The sequence below is a fragment of the Vulpes lagopus genome, chromosome 12, assembly GCF_018345385.1.
Source record: "Vulpes lagopus strain Blue_001 chromosome 12, ASM1834538v1, whole genome shotgun sequence".
Classification (NCBI taxonomy): Eukaryota; Metazoa; Chordata; class Mammalia; order Carnivora; family Canidae; genus Vulpes; species Vulpes lagopus.
The window spans coordinates 28724038-28747442 of record NC_054835.1 but is presented as its reverse complement, the minus strand read 5'-3'; the positions used below and the strand labels follow the sequence as shown (position 1 = coordinate 28747442).

The 23405-nt window shown below is 45.0% G+C and overlaps 1 protein-coding gene across 2 annotated transcripts; it reads left to right on the top strand.

Moving 5' to 3' along the window:
• The first annotated feature begins 1586 nt into the window (after positions 1-1586).
• On the top strand, positions 1587-9555 carry DYNLL2 (dynein light chain LC8-type 2). 2 transcript variants are annotated; one of them, XM_041725140.1, is made up of 3 exons: positions 1587-1720; positions 5369-5507; positions 7466-9555. In XM_041725140.1, the coding sequence occupies exons 2-3, from the start codon at positions 5376-5378 to the stop codon at positions 7601-7603; spliced, it is 270 nt and encodes an 89-aa protein (XP_041581074.1). In that variant the 5' UTR covers positions 1587-1720; positions 5369-5375; the 3' UTR covers positions 7604-9555. The 2 variants fall into 2 exon arrangements, with proteins under 2 accessions (XP_041581074.1, XP_041581073.1); XM_041725139.1 differs by lacking the exon at positions 1587-1720 and adding an exon at positions 2403-2544.
• Positions 9556-23405: the final 13850 nt, after the last annotated feature.

Sequence of the window (23405 nt, the reverse complement as noted above, 5' to 3'; positions counted from 1 at the left end):
AAGCCTGCTTGTCTCTCTCCCTCTGGCCCTCCCCTTGCTTGTGCTCTCATTCACTCTCTCTCAAATAAATGAAATCTTTAAAAAGGGGAGGGAACTTCAGAGTCAGATACGTTTACGAAATGCTGGTATAATTCAGATAGAGAGCCAAACCCCCGGTCTACACTTTTTTTCTTTTCTCTGTTAGAAGGCAGGATAGTGGAATGGCTTAGAGAATAGGTCCTGGGAACAGACAGCCTGGGGCTAAATCCTGCTCTGACAAAAACTGGGTAATCTTGAGCGTGTTACTGAACTTCTCTAAGAGGTAGTTTCCAAATCTGTACAGGAAGATGGTAATACCCATTTGCTGCAATTGTTCCAGATTTAAATGCAACAATACATCTAAAACATTTAGACGGGAGCCTGACACAGAGGACTTTATAAATATGAATTATTATCTATAAACCATGCTATTAGTAAGTCTTCCCAATATCCCAGAGCCGATTTATATGTTGGCAGTATGGCCTTGGAAGCGCCACCACTAGTTCAGTCACTTTTATGCACACTTGAAGAAAGTATGCATCTTATGGGTGAGCACTGGCCTGTACCAGGGCACACAACTTAGCAAGTAGTGTGCAGGCTTTATTTTAGCCCCTGGTTGCTCTTTGGGCTGGATGTCATTGTGTAGTGAACAACCTGCACAATCATACATGGCAGTTCTGACCTTCAGGCCATAGAAGGGGCTGGAAGCTAATGACCATTGGAGAAAGAGGGTACGACTTCTCTTCCCAGTAATCCATGAAATCAGCTCTCCACAAGCCTTGAGGTGATAGTGTCCTCCTTCATCCCCTCGTCTCTGCCCACAAGTGCCCCGCCCCCCATTCATTCACACTGTGGCTGACATCAGAATACCCTAAGTGTGAAGGGATACATCAGGCCTTGCCTATTTCTCTGAAATGCCCGCTGAGGCTGGGAAATGACAGAGCTGTGGAAAGCAGAAGTAGGAGGGCATGATTTTCCAGGCTTCCCCTGACACATAATGAATATTAAATTATGGGTACCACCGCCAGGGCAAGTCCGACTTCCTGACCAAGGTTTGGGCCAGTAAGGGGAAACCGATGAGAAGGGGAGCTTCTTAATCCTCACTGTTGTGGCCCAATTGCATGGCTCCCTATAAAGATTCTCACCACCCCTTTAGGTAGACACTTCCTTTGTGAAACCGAAGGGAAGAAAAAAAGGCAGACATTTCCTGTTCTCAGGGGGTGGGTGGGGTAGAGTGGAGGGCCGGCACTCCCCTACGTGCACAGGCATCACACACACTGCCACAGAGAGCCTCCTGGGCCACCGCGGGGGCCGCTGCCTCCAAGCACCACTTTTCAGCCTCGAACCCAGGACCAGGCCTGCCCTCTCTGTGCTTTGGTTCTCTCCTCGGTAAGGTGAGGACTACGGAAGGGCTGAGCTTTCAGGCTCCCCACAGCTCTGCCCGACTCTGGTTCGCACCTCTCCGGGGTTCTAGGCACTCCCCCTCCGGTCTTGACCGGCCAGAAACGGCTCTCTGTCGCCTCTACCCCAGGAGCCTGCGTGCCAACGACCAACCTCCCCTCTCCCAACTGTGCCTTGGGTCTGCCTCCATCTTGCTCCTGGTGATAAACAGCAGCTGGGGCTCCAGCTGGGAGTTGAGGTCCTGTGGCCTTGAGACTCGGAACAAAGGCAGAGCTGCGTGGGGAAGGGACTTCTCCCGAACGTAAGGGGAGGGGAGCCCTGGGGCTGTTTGTGCCTTTACCTCTCCGCAGCGGGCTGTTCCTTCCTACAGATCTGGGGGGAGGGGGGGGTCCTGTCTTTTCCTCTGAGGCTGATGACTTCACCTCCCTCCCCTCCCTCCTCCTCAGGTTAGGATCTCTACCCCTTCCCCATCTGTTCCCTGGGTCCTTAATCTCCATCCCTCTCTCTCCGTTTATTCTTCTAGGGACTGGGGTCTTTAACCCCCTCCCTCTCTTTAAGCCTCGCCTCTTTATTCCTTTTTAGGCCTGGCCTCCTAGCCCGAGGTGGAGGGGTCTGCATTCTTCGTCTCCTTTCTCTCCTTAAGGCCACAGCTCCCTCCCCCCACCCTTTTCAGCTCCCCCCCTCCCTCCGCCCCGAGGCATTGTGGGAGGAAACAAGATGTGGGGCGAGAGCGGCGCGGGGAGAAGCCCGCAGTGCGGGGCCGGGCGGGCGCAGCCAATGGGGAGCGCGGACGGCAGCGCGCGCGGCGGGGGGGCGGGGGCGGGGCGCTATTTCAGGGGGGGCCGCGCGTCGGCCGTGCTCAGCGGCAGAGCGGAGCGGAGCTGCGAGGCGACAGCGAGGAGCAGGCGGGCGGGCCGGCGGGCGCGAGGCGGAGCGCGGGCGGCCGGGGAAGCTCGAAGGGCGGACGGCAGCGGCAAGCCATCGGCCCGGGGCTGCGGGAGCCGGAGACCGCGGCGGCGGCGGCTGCTGCTGCAGGAGAAGCCGAGGGGACACCGCCCCTGCCCGCGCCCTGCCTCAGGCCATCGCTGCTCCCCCGGGGCCCCGCGCGGACTAGTCTCCGTGAAGGTGAGCGGTGGGTGGGGGCGTCCCCGGGGCGGCGGCCCGCGCCGATCGCGTGCGGCGCCACGCGCGGGGCCCAGCCCCGGTGCCCGGAGCGGGGCTGGCTTCTGCGTGACGCCCCTCGGGGCCCCACCTTCCTGGGCTGCGCCACCCTGTGCCCTCGCGACCCCCGGGCGCGGCCGGAGGCCCCGGGCTGCGGAGGTACGGCTCCCCGTCCCGGGAGTCTCCCTGCGCTGCGTGGAGGCCTCCTCTGGTGTTTGGGGCCGAGGGAGAGGGGGTGGAGAGGGCTCGGGCGTGACGCGGCGCCTCCTGCCGCCGCCACCCTCTGGGGCGTCCTTCCTGCAGCGAGGACGCCCAGTCACTCCGGCGCTGCTCCAGGCCAGGCGGGGGAGGGCGGCTGACCGGCCGGAGCGGAGGTGGGGGGAGGATGCTTTCTCATGCCCCCAAGGTGCCGTTCTTTGGGGGCCGCAGCTCTCTCTGGAGGTTGGCATGGTGGAGGGATAAGCCCCCTTGGAGATCTCAAGGGAGGAAATACCAGCGTTTGTGTGTGTTGGGGGCTGGGGAGGATGGTCCAGGTCTCTGAGGCTTGGCCTTTTCTGTCCCCAAATCCGGGATCAGGGAAGGAAGGGGAGCTGTCCTGGAGTGCCCTCTTGGCTTTTCCAAGGAGCCCCTGCCTTTTAATTGAGGCAGCTGGCCTGGGGCCTTCTGGTCATCCTTCTCTTTGGAGGCCCAGGTCTTTTTTTTTCTCAGGAGGGAGGGGGTAGACGGGGCACCTCCCTATCTCTTTCTCACTGGCACCTTGGACAGGGCAGATTGGGGCTAGGCCTCACTTCTCGGACGCCTGGGGGGCCTGGGGTAAAGAATCGTAGCATTGTAGTCACAAGACCAGCGTTATGTAACCGCAGGCGCTCTCCTAGTAGAGAGTAAGGTGGCTTTTAATTACTGTGACAAAGTTGTTCCCTTGGACTTCGGGGATAAGGCAGTGGAGCAGGTGAGCTTGCTGGGAAAACCGATGCCAATTTCAGCTTTAACTTCACTGTCTCTAACCAGGCCCCACCCCCACCCTTGCGTTTGTAAACAGTGCCCCCTTCTGAGTGATAACCTGGAATAGGCCACCAGGTGACACTAGTTTTCGTCAAATATAGAGTTTTATAATCAGAACATTGCTTGCTGATTATATATCTGCTCAAACTCATTGAAGTTGCCTCATTTATCTTATTTCAACTTGACATTCTTAAAATGAAGATGTTGCTTTGCCCAAGGTCATGTAGCTAGTGAGGCCTTGAACAACAAGGTTCTCCTGACCTTTCTTCAGCACCAGGTGGTGCTCACATACTCCTTGAAGCCCTGACTTTTCCTTTCAGGGTTGTGAGGTCAGAGGATGCTGAAATAGAACCAGCCCTGCTTAGTTTGAGGTGCCTTGGGTGCGGTCAAGGGCTGTGTGGCTGGCAGCTGGCACGTATGCTTTCTTTGCATCTGGTGCAGGCTAAAGGAGTAATCATGAGTTCTGCTTTCCCTTTCGGTTCACTCAGCCCACCGGCTAGTGTGGACTCAAGAGATCAGAGTGGCCTGGAATGATACCGGGAATCTCTCCTTAAGCAGGCAGGCCTTTTGTAGCCTTAATATCAGACAGGACTGGAATGACGACATCTGCCCCCTGGGCTGGGTGACAGAGTCTTTGGGGGGGGGGAGTATGTGGGGGATCTGTGTTATGGGACTGTGATCAAGGACAGAGGATTGGTTTTTGTAGCTTGTCTTTTCTGTTCTTGCAAAGCACTTGGAAGCTATAGACTGCTCAGTAGGTTCTGACCAGCCTTCTTGGGATCCCTGTCATCCCAGGTATGGATGGACCATGCAAGATCTTCCCCAGAATTCTGTTTACTGTAGGATGAATGCCGTGGCTTAGATAGCCGGGATATGAAACAGGGCTCTTAAAATAGTAATTCCTCACCTTTTGTTATCTCTGTCACCATTGGGCATGGGTAACCTTTTTCTGTGCAAGGCCAGATAGTAAATATTTTAGGCTTTATGGGCCATGCATTCTCTTGCAACTACTCAACTCTGCCACTGTAGCCTGTTCCTATAAAACTTTATTTTGCAGAAACAGGTGGAGGGCTGAATCTGGCCAGCAGACTCCAGCGTAGACTGTCCTTGTTTGCAGATGTTCTCATATAACCTTAATTAATCTTATAACAAACAACCCCTGAAAGAGAGCTAGCCTTGTTGCTAAAATGGAAGTAATGAATGCAGTAAGGCTGAGTGTCTTGTCCAAGACTGCGAGAGTTCATAGTCAGGACCAGAAGTCAGGCCTCCTGATTCCTAGTCCATCTTCTTTCCACTGTGATACCAATGATGCAATAATGGTCATTAAATCAAGGGCTTATTGTGTTCAGGTGTTAATGCCACCTGCTTTGCCCTCAGTAGGGCAAAGTCTCCATTTTAAGATGATGGTATAAAAGCACAAAGGTTAAGTAACTTGCCCAAAGGCACAACTAGTAGGTGATGTATTGTAATATTTTGGCAATTGGTGCTATTCAAAATATCAGAAATAGATAAATTTAGAGTTGGAGAAACCTCATAAATGATAAAAGAAAGTTGATGGCTCTTTATGCTTTTTTTCCCCATCCATCTTGTATTTCCCAGATTTTGGGGACCAGGTCTCAGCTAAAAGCTTAAAAACCTCCCCCTCCTAATAATGCCTCACGTCTTTGTTTTCTATTGCCCTCACCTTCTGTTTTCAGCTCTCCCACTGAGGCTCCACACTCAGCTGTTAATGTTCATTTCTTAGAGCATTGGGGGTGTCAGCTTCACCTCTCTGCTTCTTCTGCAGTGTCACGATGTCTGACCGGAAGGCAGTGATCAAGAACGCAGACATGTCTGAGGACATGCAACAGGATGCCGTTGACTGCGCCACGCAGGCTATGGAGAAGTACAACATAGAGAAGGACATTGCTGCTTATATCAAGAAGGTGCACCAAGAGAGCTGTGGCTTTTGGTCAGGGGTAGGGATGGGCATCTGAGCTGTGCCCTCAGGGAGGCTTAAACTGGGAATTTAGGAAAGCGGGTATATCCCATGCAAACAAAAGCCAGGAGCTTGCAAAGCAGACAAATTAGGGAGTGATTCTTGCCAAAGCATTCATCTTAGGAGTTCTTAATAGGAACTCAGTTCAGGTGTGCTTGTGTGTATGTATGTTTACAGATAATTATGTGACTCTAAGGCATTGGGGAGAGAAGTTTAGGAACAAATATAACTGGCTCAATTCAGAACTATTCAAAATGTAGATTAGGGATATTTGAACAGATAATATAAGATTATATACAAATTTTTCAGGGAACTGCATCATTTAAAGTGGAATATCCCCATTATAACCCTTATCATGCAGGAGGTTTCCTTTTCTTTCTCTTAAAAAAAAAAAAAAGACTCAGCTCTTGCATCATCTCCTCCCCACCTTCTTAAGAAAAGGGTAGGCTGGAATATATAATTTGCTTAAACTGGATGAGCAATATTGGGGTAATAGGTTTAATCCCTGAAAAATTCCTGAGTGAATGGGTGAATGAATATGGTTTACACAGTGAGGAAGCAGCTGAGCTAGAAATGGGAAGTGGTACCCAGGGCCTCTGATTCCCAGTCAAAATTCATGTCTACTAGTGGCATAATTCCAGTCTTTGATGTTTTTAGCTCTATCCCAAAGGGAAGCCTAAATGTTAGTGGTATTATGGTCCATGGAGGTGGTAGGGCATCCTTAAGTTTTACAGACTTCTGTTTTCCTACTTAGGCAGGGTGGGATGAGAAAAGGAAACTCTGGAGTCCTGAGAGACTTTCTGAATAAGGAATCAGTGGGTGCAGAGCCCATAAGGATGCTGGGGGTGCCGGCTCCTTCCTAATTGATGGCCTTATCTGTCCTGTACAGGGAGAGTATTTGGAATCATGGACTCTCCGAAGAATCTTTAGATTGTATCTGTTCAAGCTTCTTTGTTTTGCTGATGGGGAAAATGAGACCCAGGGAAGTGACTGTGGCCCTCCTATATTATACAGAGTCTTGAGAGTCAACATTAAGGCTGGATTTGATGACCCATCCCCTTTCCACTGCTCCCTAATATTTCTTGGAGTTCCTTGGTGTAGGGTTTGTGAGGAGGCCAAACAAGTTGTATGTTGAGCACCTGGGGGACAGTCCCAGGGTTGGCAGCTTTGCTGGGTCCATGGTGGAGGGCTGTTGCATGGCAGGGTGCATCTGCTGAGCCATCTGTTTCCTGCTGCATCCATGGAGTGACAGGGAACTGCCTGTCTGATTAAGTCACAAGGATTCCTAGGTTGCTTTGATGCTGAACTTGTGCTCCTGAGAGAAGTGAGGGAATTACCCTGATCTCATGGCTGATGTCCTTGTTCTGCTTCTTACAGCCCACACAGTGCCTGGCACACAGGAATGCCTTTAACGTTGACTTACAAAGAACTGTTTCCTGGTACTCCTGACATTTGGCTCCAGTGTCTTGGTTTTGGCATTTGAAAATGCGGGTTTAGTAATGTGGGAGATAGCAGGTGGCAAGTCAGGGAGGCTTGATCCTCCTCTGCTTTCCTCATGCTGTGTGACTCTGGAGTGGTCTCTTCTGCCCCTGGCTTCCCCAACTCTTTGCTAAAGAATCACAGGGTAGGCTGTGCAGTCAGGATAGCTAGGAGGAGGAGGAAGAGAGATGATCGGGGTGTAAAGTGGCAGAGAGAAATAATGGAGCCTTTGCAGTGTTCATTATTAATGAAGGAAGGAGTGTCCTAGCTAGCCTTAACCTGAGCTCCTGAGGTTTGGGGAGCTGAGGCCATGGGCTAGAGGGGGAGGGGGAGAATAATAACTAAATTAATCAGATTCCTATTCTGATTTCTCATCTTCCAGCTGTCCTAATCACCTTTCTTCTCTCCCTTTTGTTCTTGTTTTAGGAATTTGACAAGAAATACAACCCTACCTGGCATTGTATCGTGGGCCGAAATTTTGGCAGCTATGTTACACATGAGACAAAGCACTTCATCTATTTTTACTTGGGTCAAGTTGCAATCCTCCTCTTCAAGTCAGGCTAGGTGGCCACAGTGAAGGTGTCAGTGGCGGCGGCAGCGATGGCAGGCGGCGTTGCTGGGACTGTTTTGCACTGGGGCCAGCATCAGGATGTCCTCTCCAATGGCTGTGCTACTGCATGGACTGTATACTCGATTTCATGTGTATGTCGCAGTAAACAAAACCAAACTTCTTTCTGTTTAGTTGCCTGGGGAAGAAGGCTGCTTTATGTTTATTTTTCAAGACTTTAAAATTTTTTTCTTTCGTTGTATTGCACTAGGAAATCTCTCCCACCCCTCCCTCTTCTCTTTCTCTCCCTACATATAATAAAAAGCCCTCAACGAAGCCTGAAAGACGGGAGGGCTAGGGGAGAGAAATCGGTTTCTGGAGGCGGAACTCAAACTGTGCAGCCGCCTCCTCCTGGTGGTGGGTGCTGCTTTGGGAGGTCCAGGGAGGCTCCAGGGGACAGCATAAGGGTTGGCAAGGAGAGAGGGATAGGAAGGAGGGTGGGGGATTGATCTAGTACCAGGGAGAATATTCCACTGAACTGTGATTCCACGGCTTGGGGCAGAGGGTAGGGTGGGGTGGGGGGTGGATTCTTTAAGGGGCCCTGAGACGTGTTTGTCTGTGGTGTGTGGGAGTGGGGAGCAGACTTGTCTTGCTGTCTTTGTCAGAAGAGTTTCTAAGTAAGGGCTGTGTCTTTGTGGATTACCTTCTTTTATTCTTCCTGCCAGAGCTCATGCTAGGAGGATGTTGGGGGTAGGATTAGCTTGATTTTTCTCTATTCATTCTTCTCTCCTTCTGTCTGCTCCCTGCTTAGCCCTCGGTTTTCTCATTCCTCTGGAGTTCTCTTAAAGCAGCCCCTGTTAGTTGGCTGGCAAGGGAATTTCTGGTGACTGTAGTTCCTTAGTTAAGTCTTAGCAATCAAACCAAATCAATGTCTCCCTTGATTCTCCTCTGTATATCTGTGTGTATGTATGTGTGTGTCTTGGTTTGGGGTAGAGGGGAGGGAGGGGCAGGACAGTGTGGAATCTCTAGGGTGTATGCGTAGGTAGCCTACACGGTTAGTTCTAATTGGGCCTTTATGTTAAAAACCTCTGGGGGTATCTGCTTTGGGGGTGAAGACAGTGGTCAAGCCCCTTAGGCCATCTGGCCCAGACACTACTTGGCCTATGGCTGTCTGCTTCCCAGAGGCTTTAGGAGGATAGCCCATGAGGAGATGGCCATGATGCCATCTACCCTGGAACTGAATCTCAGTGACTTTGGGGTGACTTTGTGGGGGAAAGTGACTTTGTGGGTGGTTGCAGCCTCTTGTGGGAGGTGGGGATGGAAGTGATAGAGGGCTGCAAGGACCTTTGGGGGAACTTCAGAAGGGATTAGTCTTGCAGTGGTGGAGCCCCAGGTATCAGGAGATGGAGCAGGGCCCCTAGTGGGAGGAGATTCCAAGGAGAGTGCAGGGGGAAATCTTGTCTGTTGGTCAAACAGGGATGGGGGGGCGGGGGAGTCATTGCCAACTGAGCTGCTGATTCTTGTAAATCGCATTTAAAACTCATCTGTACGGTTGGCACTCTGGGAGGGGGGTGGTTGGGATCCAGCTCATTCATTCTTTTCTTTTTTCCCCCCTGAGTCCATCCTTGGGGCCTGGGGAGGCAGGAGAATGTCCCCTCCCCAAGCCTTTAGTGTGTGCCGAGCTTTCTCTTTGATGCTGACAGGGGAGGGTGGGTACTGGGATGGTGAATGAGTTCCCTATATCAAACCCTTCAGTGGGCACAAGATTGAGTGCTTGGTTTTAGGTTTTATTTTTTTATGGATGTCCAAATCCGTGTTTCCCCCTGCCTTCCCAGACTTGTGTGGCCAGTTGGAAATGTCTGGTTTGTGTTCATCTCTCCCTCGTTTCTGGAGCAGGGGCTCAGACCCCACCACATCTCCTATGCTCTGCATCCATGCCTCTTTTGGACATTAAAGGTCGATTGATGCACTTCTGAGCTGTTTGGGTTTTTTGGGGAAAGGGGGAACAAAAGGATTGCTCTGGTGGCAGTTGGGCCACACATGGGTGGGGTTAGAGTGCATCAAAGGTGAAGTAGAATGAGGGCTGAAGAGTTAAGACCAGACAAAGAGACTGATTGGCCTGAATCAGATCTTAGTTGTAGGGTCTAGTCTAAGGCCCTTTAATTGGGAGGAAAATTAACCAGTAGTACTTACCTACAAGGCTTTCTAGGTCCCTTAATAGAGATGGCCAGGTGAGCCATATTTTGGGTCTTTGGTACAGATGTTGCCTTCCCAGTTTCCAGCCCCAGGTCCAGATGGCAGTTTTCCAGCTGCTGCTTAGACCTGAAGGAGCTTAGCTTCTTAGAACCTTTGGCCAAGGAGTTCATAGCCTTCCTACTCCTCCTGTGCTTTCCTGAGACCTGCACACTATATCCGGTAAGTTCTGCTCTAGCTACTTAGAAGTGGAAAAGTGGGGGATTTCTAGAAAGGGGGGTAACAATCTTGGTGGAACCAAGGGATTCTCCGACTCCTAGGTTATCCTGGTTGTCCTGCTCTAGGGCTCCTCCCCACACACACCTAAGGAGATGGGCAGTACTTTTGAGAGTATCTGCCCACCCCTGGTACCAAGCAGTTGTCACAATCCTTGTGGGAGTATCAGAGAGCAGGGGTGCTTTGTACTCCTTTCCATTGCCACTTACTCAAAAACATTTACTGGATTTTTATGTACTTGAGCCTAGGATCCTGTCACACAGCAAGACAAGTTCTGAGCTTCCATAGCACATATATTCTAATCAGGTAGAGCAGGCCTACACATAAATATGCTCTTTCCAATAGTGATAAATGTACAGTCAAGGAGATAAACTGGGCAACGAGCTATTCAATGTTGGAGGTAGGTACAATGAATTCCTTCAGGTACAAAGTTGGTAGGCTGGATCTTGGAGAAGGTTTTACCTCTGGGGCAGTGGCTCTAGGGACTCTAGACCCCCAATTTCTGTTCCTACCTTCGCTAGTATGAAAAATTGGACAGAGCTAGAGCATTGAGGGATGAGAGTGAGGCCACTGTCCACATTTTGTCTCTGATGGTTATCTCTAGTGCCCAAACTCCTCTTCCTGCCCTGGTGAGAGAGGCCGTCCAACTGGTGTCTGTGGACACATCCCTTCACAGGTAGGTACACTGCACATCTGGAAGGCTAATCTTTTTTTCTTTTTTTTTAAACATGTATTTATTCATGAAAGACAGAGTGAGAGACAGAGGCAGACACATAGGCAGAGGGAGAAGCAGGCTCCATGCAGGGAGCCTGATGCGGGACTCGATCCCGGATCCTGAGATCGCAGGATCACAACCTGAACCGAAGACAGGCGCTCAACTGCTGAGCCACCCAGGCGTCCCTGGAAGGCTAATCTTGCAAGGCTTTGTGGGGAGGATGGGTTCTAGAAGGGGCTATGGATGGCAGATGGACATCATGGTACAGAAGAACACAGCCACTGTCAGAATGGGCCAAACAGTGGGATTTTCCATATCCTACCTCTCTTTTATCCTGTTCAGTCTTCTGGGGCCTTTGGCTGAACATAACCAAAAGGCAGATGGCAAGGCTGACCCAGGGATGCAATCTATAGGGAACAGGAAAGAAGAGAGGAGAATAAATCCAAATGGGGGGCAGACTGAACCAGCATGGTAGTTGTCTCTGTTGCCATGGATGTGTCTGTGTCTCTCCAGAATTCTAGTGTCCACTAGCCTAGACCTAAGGTGTGGCTATCCCCCAGACTGTCCTCTCACTTCTTAATGTCTATACTCAGACATCCTGTTATCTATCAGAGGGGCCTACTGACATCCTGTATGAAGCAGCACCTCTCTACCACTGCTACTAACCTTCTCCAGTTTAATTCAGCACAGAACCTGCCAATGCTTGACATGTTTACTATTTACTTGTAGGTCTCCCACAACTAGAAGATTAACTCTGTAACAGCAGGGCCATTTTCTCTTTTCTTCACTGCCTTATCTTCACACAGAATGGCACTTGTCCTATATTAAATGCTTGGTAAATGTTGGTCAAATGAAAAAGGAGTGTAAGTGAGCATCGTTAGCCCCTCTACCCCAGGGCAGCCCAGCCTTTCCTGAAGACAATTCTGTCTGGCTTGCTGCCCTTTTGCTACCCAACCTGTACATAATTACCTGCTGCCTGGAAAGGAGTGAGTGGGTCACTTCCCAAGTGTGCTCAAGCTTTGGACCTTCTTCCTTGCCAGCCGTGGAAGAATGAAAGCGTGTGTTCATAAAGTAGATTTAAAGACATTTCAGTTTGTTTATGAACTGGAAACCTCCAAGCACCCCTCTGAGCTAGACTCAGCAGTCACTAGCCACATTTTGGATAAGCAAACTGAATTATAGAGGGCGAGTGACTTGCCAAAGCTGGTAGTGTTACTAGAGCCCAGGCACTGTGACTCATAAGGGCTGAACTGGGTTTGACAGCAGTGGTTTCACTGATATTCCTTAAGGTTTAGGCCCAGCTCTCTAAGCTTAGGAGCAAAGCCCTGGTTCCACTGATATTCCCTTTCCTGGCCTCTGCTTTAGCAAGGGAAGGGAGGTTAGTTCCCTGTTCTTCCCTTCTCATTCCTTCCATATACTAAGGATTGAGGACTTGCCCCTTTTTTCTTGAGGTCTCACTAGAGAGGTAATAAGTCTTGTGGACTTAGAGAACAGAATCTGAGTCCTGGCCTCCCACAGCTTCTCTACCATCCTGGTAACAAGGAGTGCCCTATATCACCTGTTGAAGAGGTCAAGTGTACCTTTATGTATATCTGTGATGTCATGGCCTTGGTGTCCACACCAATGTAGAGGCGTACTTCTATGCATAGACTGCTGCTGTGCCAGTATAGACAGGTTCATGAGCAACCAGAGAAGACCCTAGATCCCTGCACCTCTGCTCTCTTGCTTTGTCCAAACAAAGGTATATAGTGTTTGCACCAAGGCTGCTAGACATTGCTCTCTTGAGTTCCCAGAGAGAGGCTAAACATGCAAAGACAGTATGATAGTGTGGGCAGAACCCAGGATCTAGGATTTGAAGACCTGGAGCTGAGTCCCATCTCCAACACTTACCCACTGTATGAACTTGGGCAAGTCCTCTCAGGTTCAATTTCTTCATCTGAAAATGGGAATAATACCTATCTACCTTAAAGGGTGGTTATGAGGATCAAATGACATATGTGAAAGTGCTTTGAAATTGGAAAGCAATGAGGAGGAGGATGCGGATTATCGAGGTCTGACAATAAAGCTTGGGGAAAGAAAGGGTTCTGGAGAGTCAGGCCCTTCAGATGCTCCCCTCTCTGTCCAAATGCATCCATATTATAGAGAAGGAAATTAAGGTCCAGACAGAGAAAGAAACTTCCCTAAAGTCACATGGATGTTGGGGACAACTGGGGTGTAGAACTTGATCTCCTGACTCCCAGGCCAGTTCTGATTCTAGTTTGAGGTGGTGGAGAGAACTAATTTATCAGTAGGTGCTGAGCCCCCTAATGAACTCTGGAATCCCCTGTATTTGGTGATGGGCATACAATTCAGTGTTTTGGTTTCTTAAAAAAAAAATATTTGAGAGAGAGTGTGAGTATGCGTGAGTAGGGAGAGGGAGAGTCTGAAGCAGATTTGGCACTGAGCCACCTAAGCACCCCCAATTCAGTGGCTTTTAGCATTTTCAAAGTTGTGCAACCATCACCACTATCTAATTCCTGGACGTTTTTATCACTCCCCAAAGAAACTTTGTACCCATTTGTGGTCACTCCTTATTCCTCTTTCCCCCTAGCCCCTGGAAACCACTCATCTACTTCCTGTCTTTTTTAATTTGTCTATTCTGGACTTCCACGTAAATGAAATCCTACAAATGTGGCTTTTTGTGTCTGGTGTCTTTCACTTAGCATAATGTTTTCAAGGCTCATCTGTGTTGTAGCGTTTATCAGCACTGCATTGTTTTTTTCTGGCCAAGTAATGTTCCATCATATGAACATATCACATTTTGTTTATGCATCAATTGAGGGACATTTGGCTTGTTTCTGCTTATTGGCTATTGTGAACAGTGCTTCTATGAACATTCATGTGTATGTTTTTAATTCTCTTGGGGCATCTTTTTTTTTAATGCCAATTTGCCTTTCTATTTTAAAAAAATCTCCATTGAAATGGGCTTTTTTTTTTCTGTAAATGGTCAGATACTAAGTATTTTAGGCTTTATGGGCCATATGACATCGTGTATATAGTTGTTGCAACTGCTGAACTCTGCCATTGTAGAATAAAAGCTGCCATAGGCAATATATAAACAAATGAGCATGGATGTGTTCCAATAAAACTGTATTTTTTAATTTTAATTTTTTAAAATTTTATTTATTCATGAGAGACACACACACAGAGAGGCAGAGACATAGGCAGAGGGAGAAGCAGGCTCCCTGTGGGGACCCTGATGCGGGGCTCCATCCTAGGACCCAGGGATCATGACCTGAGCCAAAGGCAGACACTCAACCAATGAGCCACTCAGGTTCCCCTCCAATAGAACTTTAAACAGACAGTGGGCCAGATTTGACCTGTGAACGATAGTTTGCCAATCCCTAGTCTAGATGATACATTTACATGATTCAATATTCCAAAGGTAGGGGTGCCTGGGTGACTCAATTGGTTAATTGAGTGTTCAATTAACTCAATTGAACATTGGTTTATTGAGTGTTAATTAACACTTAATTGGTGTTCAACTCTTGGTTTTGGCTCCAGTCATGGTCCCAGAGTGGAAAGATTGAGCCCCACATCAGCGGGGGATGCTCAGCAGGGAGTCTGCTTGGGATTCTCTCTCCCTCAGCCCATCACCTTCACCTCTACTTGCTCTCTCTCTTTCTCTCTCAAATAAATAAATCTTTAAAAAAATATTTCAAAGGTAGAAAAAGTGAAAATTCTCCCACTTCTGTCCCCCAGCACTGACTGGGTTTCCTTCCTTAGAAACAATTAATGATGTATTTTATATTCCTCTTTCAGAGAAAGTTGATAAAAAGTGTTTTTTTTTTTTTTTTTTTAAGATTTAATCCATTTATTTGACAGACCAGAGAGCACAAGCAGGGGGGAAGAGGCGGAGGGAGAAGCAGACCTCCTGCTGAGTAGAGAGCCTGATGGGCTGGATACCAGGACCCCGGGACCATGATGTGAGCTGAAGACCGAGCCTAACTGACTAAGCCAGTCAGGTGCTCCTAAAAAGTGTATTTTTAAGTGGCTATGCAATATTCCAATGTATTGTGTATAGTTTAACACCCATGGAAGGACTAAGATATCTGAACGCATGCCCTAAAAGAACACTGATCTAGGTGCGTTGCCCTGACCTGCCTAATTCACTCCTTCATCAGGATACTCTTTTGAACTCCTGGGATTTGCCTAGGAGTTCTGGGGATCATGCCTCATCCCTTTTGGTTCAAAAACAAGCTCTGACTCTTGGAGATGCAATACATTTTTTTAGGTGGTTTATGTTATAGTTCCACCGGAGAAACATAACCAGTAGGAAGGATATCTGTTTATCTATTATCTATCTATCTAATCTATCCATCTATCTATCCATCCATTTATTCATCCATCTAATCTATCTAATTTATTACCAGAGTTGGCTTACTCAGTTGTGGGGGCAGGTTGGCAAGTCTGGGAATATTAGTGCAGTCTGTAAGAAAGGTCAGGATGGAAGCTCAGGTGGGAGCTGACACTGCAGTACACAGGTAGAATTCCACAGGGAAACCTCAGGCCTTTAAACTGGTTAGAAGTTGGACCACTCAGATTATCTAAAACAATCTCCTTTATATAATGTTAACTGATTATAGATATTAATCACATCTACAAAATAATTTCACAGTAACACCTACATTAGTATTTGGTTGAATATCTAGGTATTATATATAGCCTAGCCAAGTTAACACATGAAACTGATCATTTTAGTCCACATCTGGTCAACCCAGCACCCATATGCATCTCCTTAAACTATACTTAACTTCCAAGTAAAAACAATAACAAAGTCATACTGCCACCTAACATGATGCAATTACCCTAGTGCAACTGAAAATGTGCTAACCTTTTCCCCAAAGAGAATTCAAAGTCTTTGGGTGATGTTCACTCTTCTCCTTGATAATCCTGTAACTTCAATAATTTAAGGTAAAGTTAACTATTAATATGTTTTATGTTAGAATACAAGGGGGATAAGAGAGGGAAAAAATACACAGAAATAAATATATTTACAATAAAATAAGGAATGAATACTCATAGTCCCCCCTTCCGCAGTTGGTTGGGTGGTCATAGGTGGTGTTTATAACTACCTTCTTCTACTACTGATTACATATTTCCTTTGCCCTCAGCAAGCACCTTAGTGCTGGTTGTGGTTCTTTTCCTAGCAGAATGCCCCCAAACCTTCATTCTTGAAAGGTCTGTGCCATTAGAAGTTTTGGCTTAAATTGGGTTGTTACAGTTTCCCTTTGGTTTTAATCACAGGACATGGTAGTACCAGTAGATGCCTTAAGGCTCTCTTATATTCCAGACATACTTTTCCTTACCTCCATTATGTAGTAGAATCCCAATTTCCCCTTGGTGGTCAGAATCAACCACCCCAGCTAGTACAGTAACTCCCTTCTTGGTTTGTTGATTCAGAGGCATGAGGAGCTGGGGTGGCAGTCCTAACTTCCAATTCAATGGAATCATGTCTTCTGGGAAAAGTACTCTTCCCTTTGGCACGAAGACTTATAAACCAGCAGAGCATAACGCAAGGATGGGAAGAAAAATTGTACTAGTGGGTCACTGGGTGTTACTACTAGTGAATAGTAACATTCCATTTCCACTCTTTAATTCCTGGAAGCATGAATCCTAGCTGTGGGAGAAACAGCACCATACCTGAAATGCTGATATAGAACATATATAGTATCCTGAAGTACATTGCTACAGTCCTGCAAAGTATTGTCTACTAGATCTTCAAAAGGCTATTCAACCTTTATAACAAGCTGGCTATTTCAGGATAATGGGGTAACATGATAAGACCAGTAAATTCCATGGACATGGATCCATTGCTGTACTTCATTTGCTGTTAAGTGAGTTCTTTGATTAGAAGCAATGCTGTTTGGAATACCATGACGGTGGATCTGGAAGTCCACAGATGGTAGTTTTGGCAGAAGCATTATATGCAAGGAAAGCAAATCCATATCCAGAATAAGTGTCTGTTTCATGAAGAGCAAAGCACTATCCCTTCCATGATGGAAGTAATCCAATGTAATCAACCTGCCATGAGGTAGCTGGCTTATCACCCCAGGGAATGGTGCTGGCTCTCAGTTTTGGGCTCTACTGCTGGCAGATCAGGCACTCAGCATTGGCTGCAGCCAGATTGACTGTGGTGGGTAGAAGTCCATGTTACTCAGCCCATATATAACCTCCATCCCTGCTACTGGCTGCTATGTTAATAAGCCAATGGACAATGACAAGGGTGGCTAGGGAAAGAGGTTGACTTGTATCCACAGAAGAGGTCATCCTATCCACTTGATTATTAAAAATCCTCTTCTGCAGAGGTCACCCTTTGGTGAGCATTCACGTAAGATACAAATATCTTTACATTCTTTGCCCATTCAGAGAGGTCTATACTACTAGGTTTCCTGTCACCAGTTTTCCAATCATGTTCCAAGTCCCTAACTATCCAGCCAAACCACTGGCCACAGCTCATTAATCAGTATAGACTTAAGCCTCTGGCCATGTCTTTTGCAGACAAAATGAATGAGCAGGTACTCTGCTCAAAGTTCTTCACCACTGTTCTTCTGGGATGTCCTAGAAAGGGGCTATAGTGCTATAGCTGTCCACTTTTGGGTGGTGCCTGCATATTGTGTAGAACCATCTATAAACTCATCCTGAGGGACTGTTCCTCAGTCAGCTGGTCATAGGGAACTCTCCCTGAGGCCATAATTGCAGACTGAGAAGGTAATGTGACTATGGTCATTTAGGGCTACTTTATTGTACCAGGAAAAAAGAACTAAGCCAGAAATAGGGAAAAATATATATTTATATTTATATGTGCCAAGTACTTGCAAAAATTTTTTCCATTGTTAATAAAAACATTTATTTTGCATTTTATACAGAACAACCTGAAGTCTGGACCATAACTTGACAGTTACCCAGGGGTTTACAGACAATGTGTCCATCTCAGTGTGGTTCTGGGGATTAGGGAATCCACACAAACATAGGCAGGAGTTGCAAGAGAGGAAGGAGGTACAGTAGGAGTGTATTTCAATCCTTTCTTAAAGAAAAAGTCTCAAAAAAAAAAAAAAAAAAGAAAAGGCAATCTCTCTCTCTCTCTATATATATATATCTTCTATTCAGAACCAGCATCATGTATAATATATATGATACATAAATCTATATATAATTATTGATAATATAGGATCAATAGGATAATATAAGATCCTAGTAGATCATATGTATAATATATTATATATATAAAGAGATTTATTGTAAGCACTTAGCTTATGTGCCTGAGGGCTGGGTAGGTAAGTTTGAGGTCCGTAGGCTGGCAGGCTGGGGCCCTGGCAGGAGCTAAAGCTGCAGTCCACTGGCAGAATTTCTTCTTCCTCAGGGAAACTTCAGTTCCATTCTTAATGCCTTTCAACTGGTTGGATTGGGCCTGCCATATTGTCCAGGATAATCTCCTTTTCATAAAATCAACTGATTGTAGATGTTAATCTTACCTGGAAAACCCCTTTCCAGCAATACCAGGATTAGTGTTTGATTGAAAAATAGTTGATACATAAAATTGACTATCACAGTTTGCAAACTGAGATTCTGTTATACCTTCTCATAGAGGAATCCAAACATGTACAGAGAGGCAAGCCATTTTTATTTTTATTTTTTTTAATTTTTTTTTTTTAATTTTTTATTTATTTATGATAGTCACAGAGAGAGAGAGAGAGGCAGAGACACAGGCGGAGGGAGAAGCAGGCTCCATGCACCGGGAGCCCGATGTGGGATTCGATCCCGGGTCTCCAGGATCGCGCCCTGGGCCAAAGGCAGGCGCCAAACCGCTGCGCCACCCAGGGATCCCGCAAGCCATTTTTAAAAGCAACTTTATTGAAGTGTAATTGATACACAATAAATTGCACATATTTAAATTGTACTATTTGGGGCACCTGGGTGGCTCAGTGGTTGAGTGTCTGCCTTTGGCTTAGGTCATGATCCCGGGGTCCTCGGATCGAGTCCTGCATCAGGGTCCCCACAGGGAGCCTGCTTCTCCCTCTGCCTATGTCTCTGCCTCTCTCTCTCTCTCTCTCTGTCTCACGTGAATAAGTAAATAAATAAAATCTTAAAAAATATAAAGTGCACAATTTGATACATTTTGACATATGTTTAAGCCACTAAAACTATCAACTACAATCAAGGTATCAAACATTCCTATCCACCCAAAGTCTTCTCATGACCCTCTCTGACCCTCCCTCTGCCTTCCTTGCCACCCTCCAGCCCCAGGCAATCACTGAGTTGCTTTACCTCACTGTAGATGAATTTGCATTCTCTAGAATTTTGTAAAAATGGCATCATGTGGTATGTACTTTTTGGGGGGTTTGGTTTCTGTCACTCAACATAATTAGTTTGAGATTTATCCATGCTGTTCTTCTGTGTGTCATAGTTTATTGTTGAGTAGTCCTGTCATGCTGATATACCACAGTGTATTTATCCATTCCCCAATTCAGGAACATTTGAGGTTCCATTTTGACAATTATGACTAAAGCTGATATAAACATTGTATTCAGGATTTTGTGTTCAGGTTTTTATTTTGTTTGGGTAAGTAACTTAGGAATGGGTTTGCTGAATTCTATGGTAAACACATGTTTAACCTTCAAAGAAACTACTAAAATAATTTTCCAGAGGTGCCACACCATTTTATATTCCCACCAACAGTGTGTGAGTCAATTTTTCTTTTTCTTTATTTTATTTTATTTTATTTCTTTATTTTTTCAATTTTTCTTTTTAAATTTAACTTTTCAAAAGGTGTGTAGCAGTATCTCATTGTGATTTTAATTTCCATTTCCTAAGTGACTAATGATGTTGAGCATCTTCTCAAGTGATTGTTACCTATATATCCTTTCTCATGTTTAATTGGGTTATTTTCTCATTGTTGAGTTTTAATAATTCCTTTTTTTTATAAAAAGATTTATTGATTAATTTTAGAGAGAGCACATGCAAGTGCCTGAGTGGGAAAGGGGCAGAGGGAGAGAATCTCAAGCAGGCTCCCCACTGAATGTAGAGCCAGACTTGGGACTTGATCTCACCATCCATGAGATCATGACCTAAGCCAAAACCACAAGTCTGTTGCCCAACCAACTGAGCCACCCACATGCCCCTTAAGAATTTCTTCTGTGCTCTGGATCTGAGTCCATTCTCAAATACGGGATTTGCAAAGACTGTTTTTCAGTCTGTGGCTTGACTTTTCATTCTCTTAATTGTATTTTTACAAAGTAAACAGTCTAACATCTCTTTTTTGCATTGTGCTTTTGGTGTATCTAAGAACACTTTGATAGCCTAAGGTAACAAAGGTTCCTCCTACTTTTTTCTAAAAGTTGTTAAGTTTGTTTGTTTGTCTAGATTTTATTTATTTATTTGAGAGAGAGAGTGTGAGAGAGAGCACAAGCAGCAGGGAGACGCAGAGGGAGAGGGACAAACAGACTCCCCACTGAGCAGGGAGCCCCTTGTGGGGCTCTGGGGCTCTATTCCAAGGCCCTGCGATCATGACTGGAGTCAAAGGCAGACACTTAACTGACTGAGCCACCCAGGTGCCCCTAAAAGTTTTACGTTTAGATCTATGATACATTTGGAGTTAATTCTTGTAAATGATGTGAAGTATGGATCATGGTTTGCTGCTTCTCTTTTTTCCCTCCCCTCTCTGTCCCTTTTGCATATTGTTATATCTTCCGATTGTTTTGACATTTTTGAAAAGACTCCATTTTTTTGTTAAATTTCCTTTGCGTCTTTGTAAACATTCAATTGGCCATATCTGTGTGTTTCTGGACTTTCTGTTCTGTTCCATCAATCTGTGTGTCTATCTTTCTGCCAATACCTTACTGCAGCTTTATAGTAAGTCTTAAATTTGGGTAATGTGAATCCTCCAAATTTGTTCTTTTTTTTCAAAATTATTTTGGCTGTTCTAGTTTCTTTGCCTTTGCATATAAATTTAAGAATTGTTTTATAATATTTACAGAATATCTTTTTGGGGTTTTGGGTTGGATTGCATCGAATTTATAAATCAATTTGGAGACAATTGGCAGCTTAACCTAAATTAGTTTTCTGATCCATGATTCTTCTGCCTTTTTTGTTTTCTATGACTTTTTTCTATGATTGTTCTGCACATATTTGTTAGATTTATATCTAAGTATATCTGTGCTATTGTAATAGTAATGTTTTTATTTTTACTTTTAAAAAAGATTTTATTTATTTATTTATTCATGAGACACACAGAAAGAGAGAGATGGGACGCTTGGGTGGCTCATCGGTTTAGCACCTGCCTTTGGCCCAGGGCATGATCCTGGAGTCTTGGGATCAAGTCTCACATGGGGCTCCCTGCAAGGGGCCTGCTTCTCCCTCTGACTGTGTCTCTGCCTCTTTCTGTGTCTCTCATAAATAAATAAAATTTTAAAAGAGAGAGAGAGAGAGAGAGAGAGAGAGGGAGATAGAGAGGCAGAGACCTAAGCAGAGGGAGAATCAGGCTCCCTGCAAGAAGCGCAATGTAGGACTGGATCCTGGATCCTAGGGTCATGCCCTAAGCCAAAGGCAGACACTCAACCACTGAGCCACCCAGGCGTCCCAATAGTAATGTTTTTAAACATTTATGTTTCCACTTGTTCAATATTATAATACAGAAACATTGATTTTTGTTTGTTTACTTGGATCCTGTGGCTTTGCTAATTATTAACTCATTTTTAAGTTCTAGCACCTTTTTGAAGATTCCATGGCATTTTCTACTATCTGTAAATGGAAACAGTTTTATTTCTTCCTTTCCTTTCTGTAAGCTTTTCTTTTTCTGCATTTGCTACAACTTCCAGTATATACTGAGTAGGAGCGGAAAGAGTGAACATCTGGGCTACTTCTAGATCTCAGGGAGAAAGCATTCAAGCTTTTACCATAAAGCATGGTATTAATTGTAGGGTCTTTGCTTTGCTTTATTTTTATAAAAGATCTTTTTTCAGGTTAAGGAAGTTCCATTTTACTCCTGGTTTCTGAGAGTTTTTGTCTCGAATAGACATTGAAATTTGCCAAATGCTTTTTCCATGCCTGTTGAGATGATCATGTGGTTTTTCTTTTATATCTATTACTATGGGAAATTACATTGATTGATTTTTAAGTGTTAGGCCAAACTTGCATTACTAGAATAAATGCCACTTGATCATAACAATTATCCTTTTTATATGTTGTTGAATTTTATTTGCTAAAATTTTGTGAAGAAGTTTTGCACATGTTTTCAGGAGGGATGTTGGTCTGTAGTTTTCTTTCCTTTTATATTTCATCTGGTTTTGTCATCAGACTCAGGTTAGCTTCCAAGAATGAGTTAGGAATTATTTCCTCCTCTTTAATTTTCTGCAAGTGTTTGTGCAGAATGGTTATTATTTCTTTCTTAAATGTTCAGTAGAATTAATATATGAGTCCATCCATATCTTGAGTTTTCTTGTGCATAGATTTTTAACTGCAAATTCAATTTCTTGAGTAGATTTAGAGCTATTCAGATTATCTACCTCTTTTTGAGTAATCTTTGCTATTGCAAAGTTATTTCTCCATTCCATCCAAGTTATAGAATTCATCAGCAAAAGTTAATGATATTTCCTTATCATTTTATTTACATGGGATCCGTAGTAATATCATCTACTATTGGTGATTTTGTCTTCCCTCCTCCCCTTTAATTAGTTTTGCTGGAGGTTTATCAACATTATGGATCTTATCAAGAAACCAGATTTTGGTTTCATTTATTTACTCAATTTTTATGTTTTCTATTTTGTTTATTTCCACTCCAGTCTTTCTCTCTCTCTTTCTTTCTTTCTTTCTTTCTTTCTTTCTTTCTTTCTTTCTTTCTTTCTTTCTTTCTTTCCTTCCTTCCTTCCTTCCTTCCTTCCTTCCTTCCTTCCTTCCTTCCTTCCTTCTGCTTACTTTGGGGTCAATGTGCTGTTCTTATTTTTGTGGAAACTGAGGTCATTGCTTAAGATCTTTCCCGTTTTTTAATATAGGCATTTAGAGCTATACATTTTCCGCTAAGCTTGGGCTGCATATACAGATTTTGATAGGTTGTATTTTGATTTTCATTCAGTTCAAATTAATTTCTAATTTCTTTTTTAAATTTAATTAATTAATTTATTTATTCATGAGAGAGAGACACACACACACAGAGGCAGAGACACAGGCAGAGGGACAGGCAGGCTCCATGCAGGGAGCCTGACGTGGGACTTGATCCAGGGTCTCCAGGATCACGTCCTGGGCTGAAGGCGATGCTAAACCGCTGAGCCACCCAGGCTGCCCTTTTTATCTCTTTTTTAATTTTTTCTTTGACCCATGGATTATTTAAAGTAAATTATTTAGTTTCCAAATACTTGGGATTTTCAGTTATTTTTATGTTACTGCTTATTTAATTTCATTGTAGTTAGAGAACATACCTTTATGATTTGAATCATTTAATATTTATTTAGATTTGTTTTATGGTCCAGAATCTGGTCTGTCATGGTAAATATTCAATATTCATTAAAAAATAATGCATCTTCTGCTATTGGGCATTGGGCCAATTTGATCAATATTGTCTTCCGTGTCCTCACTGGTGTCTGTCTACTTGTTTTCTAAAT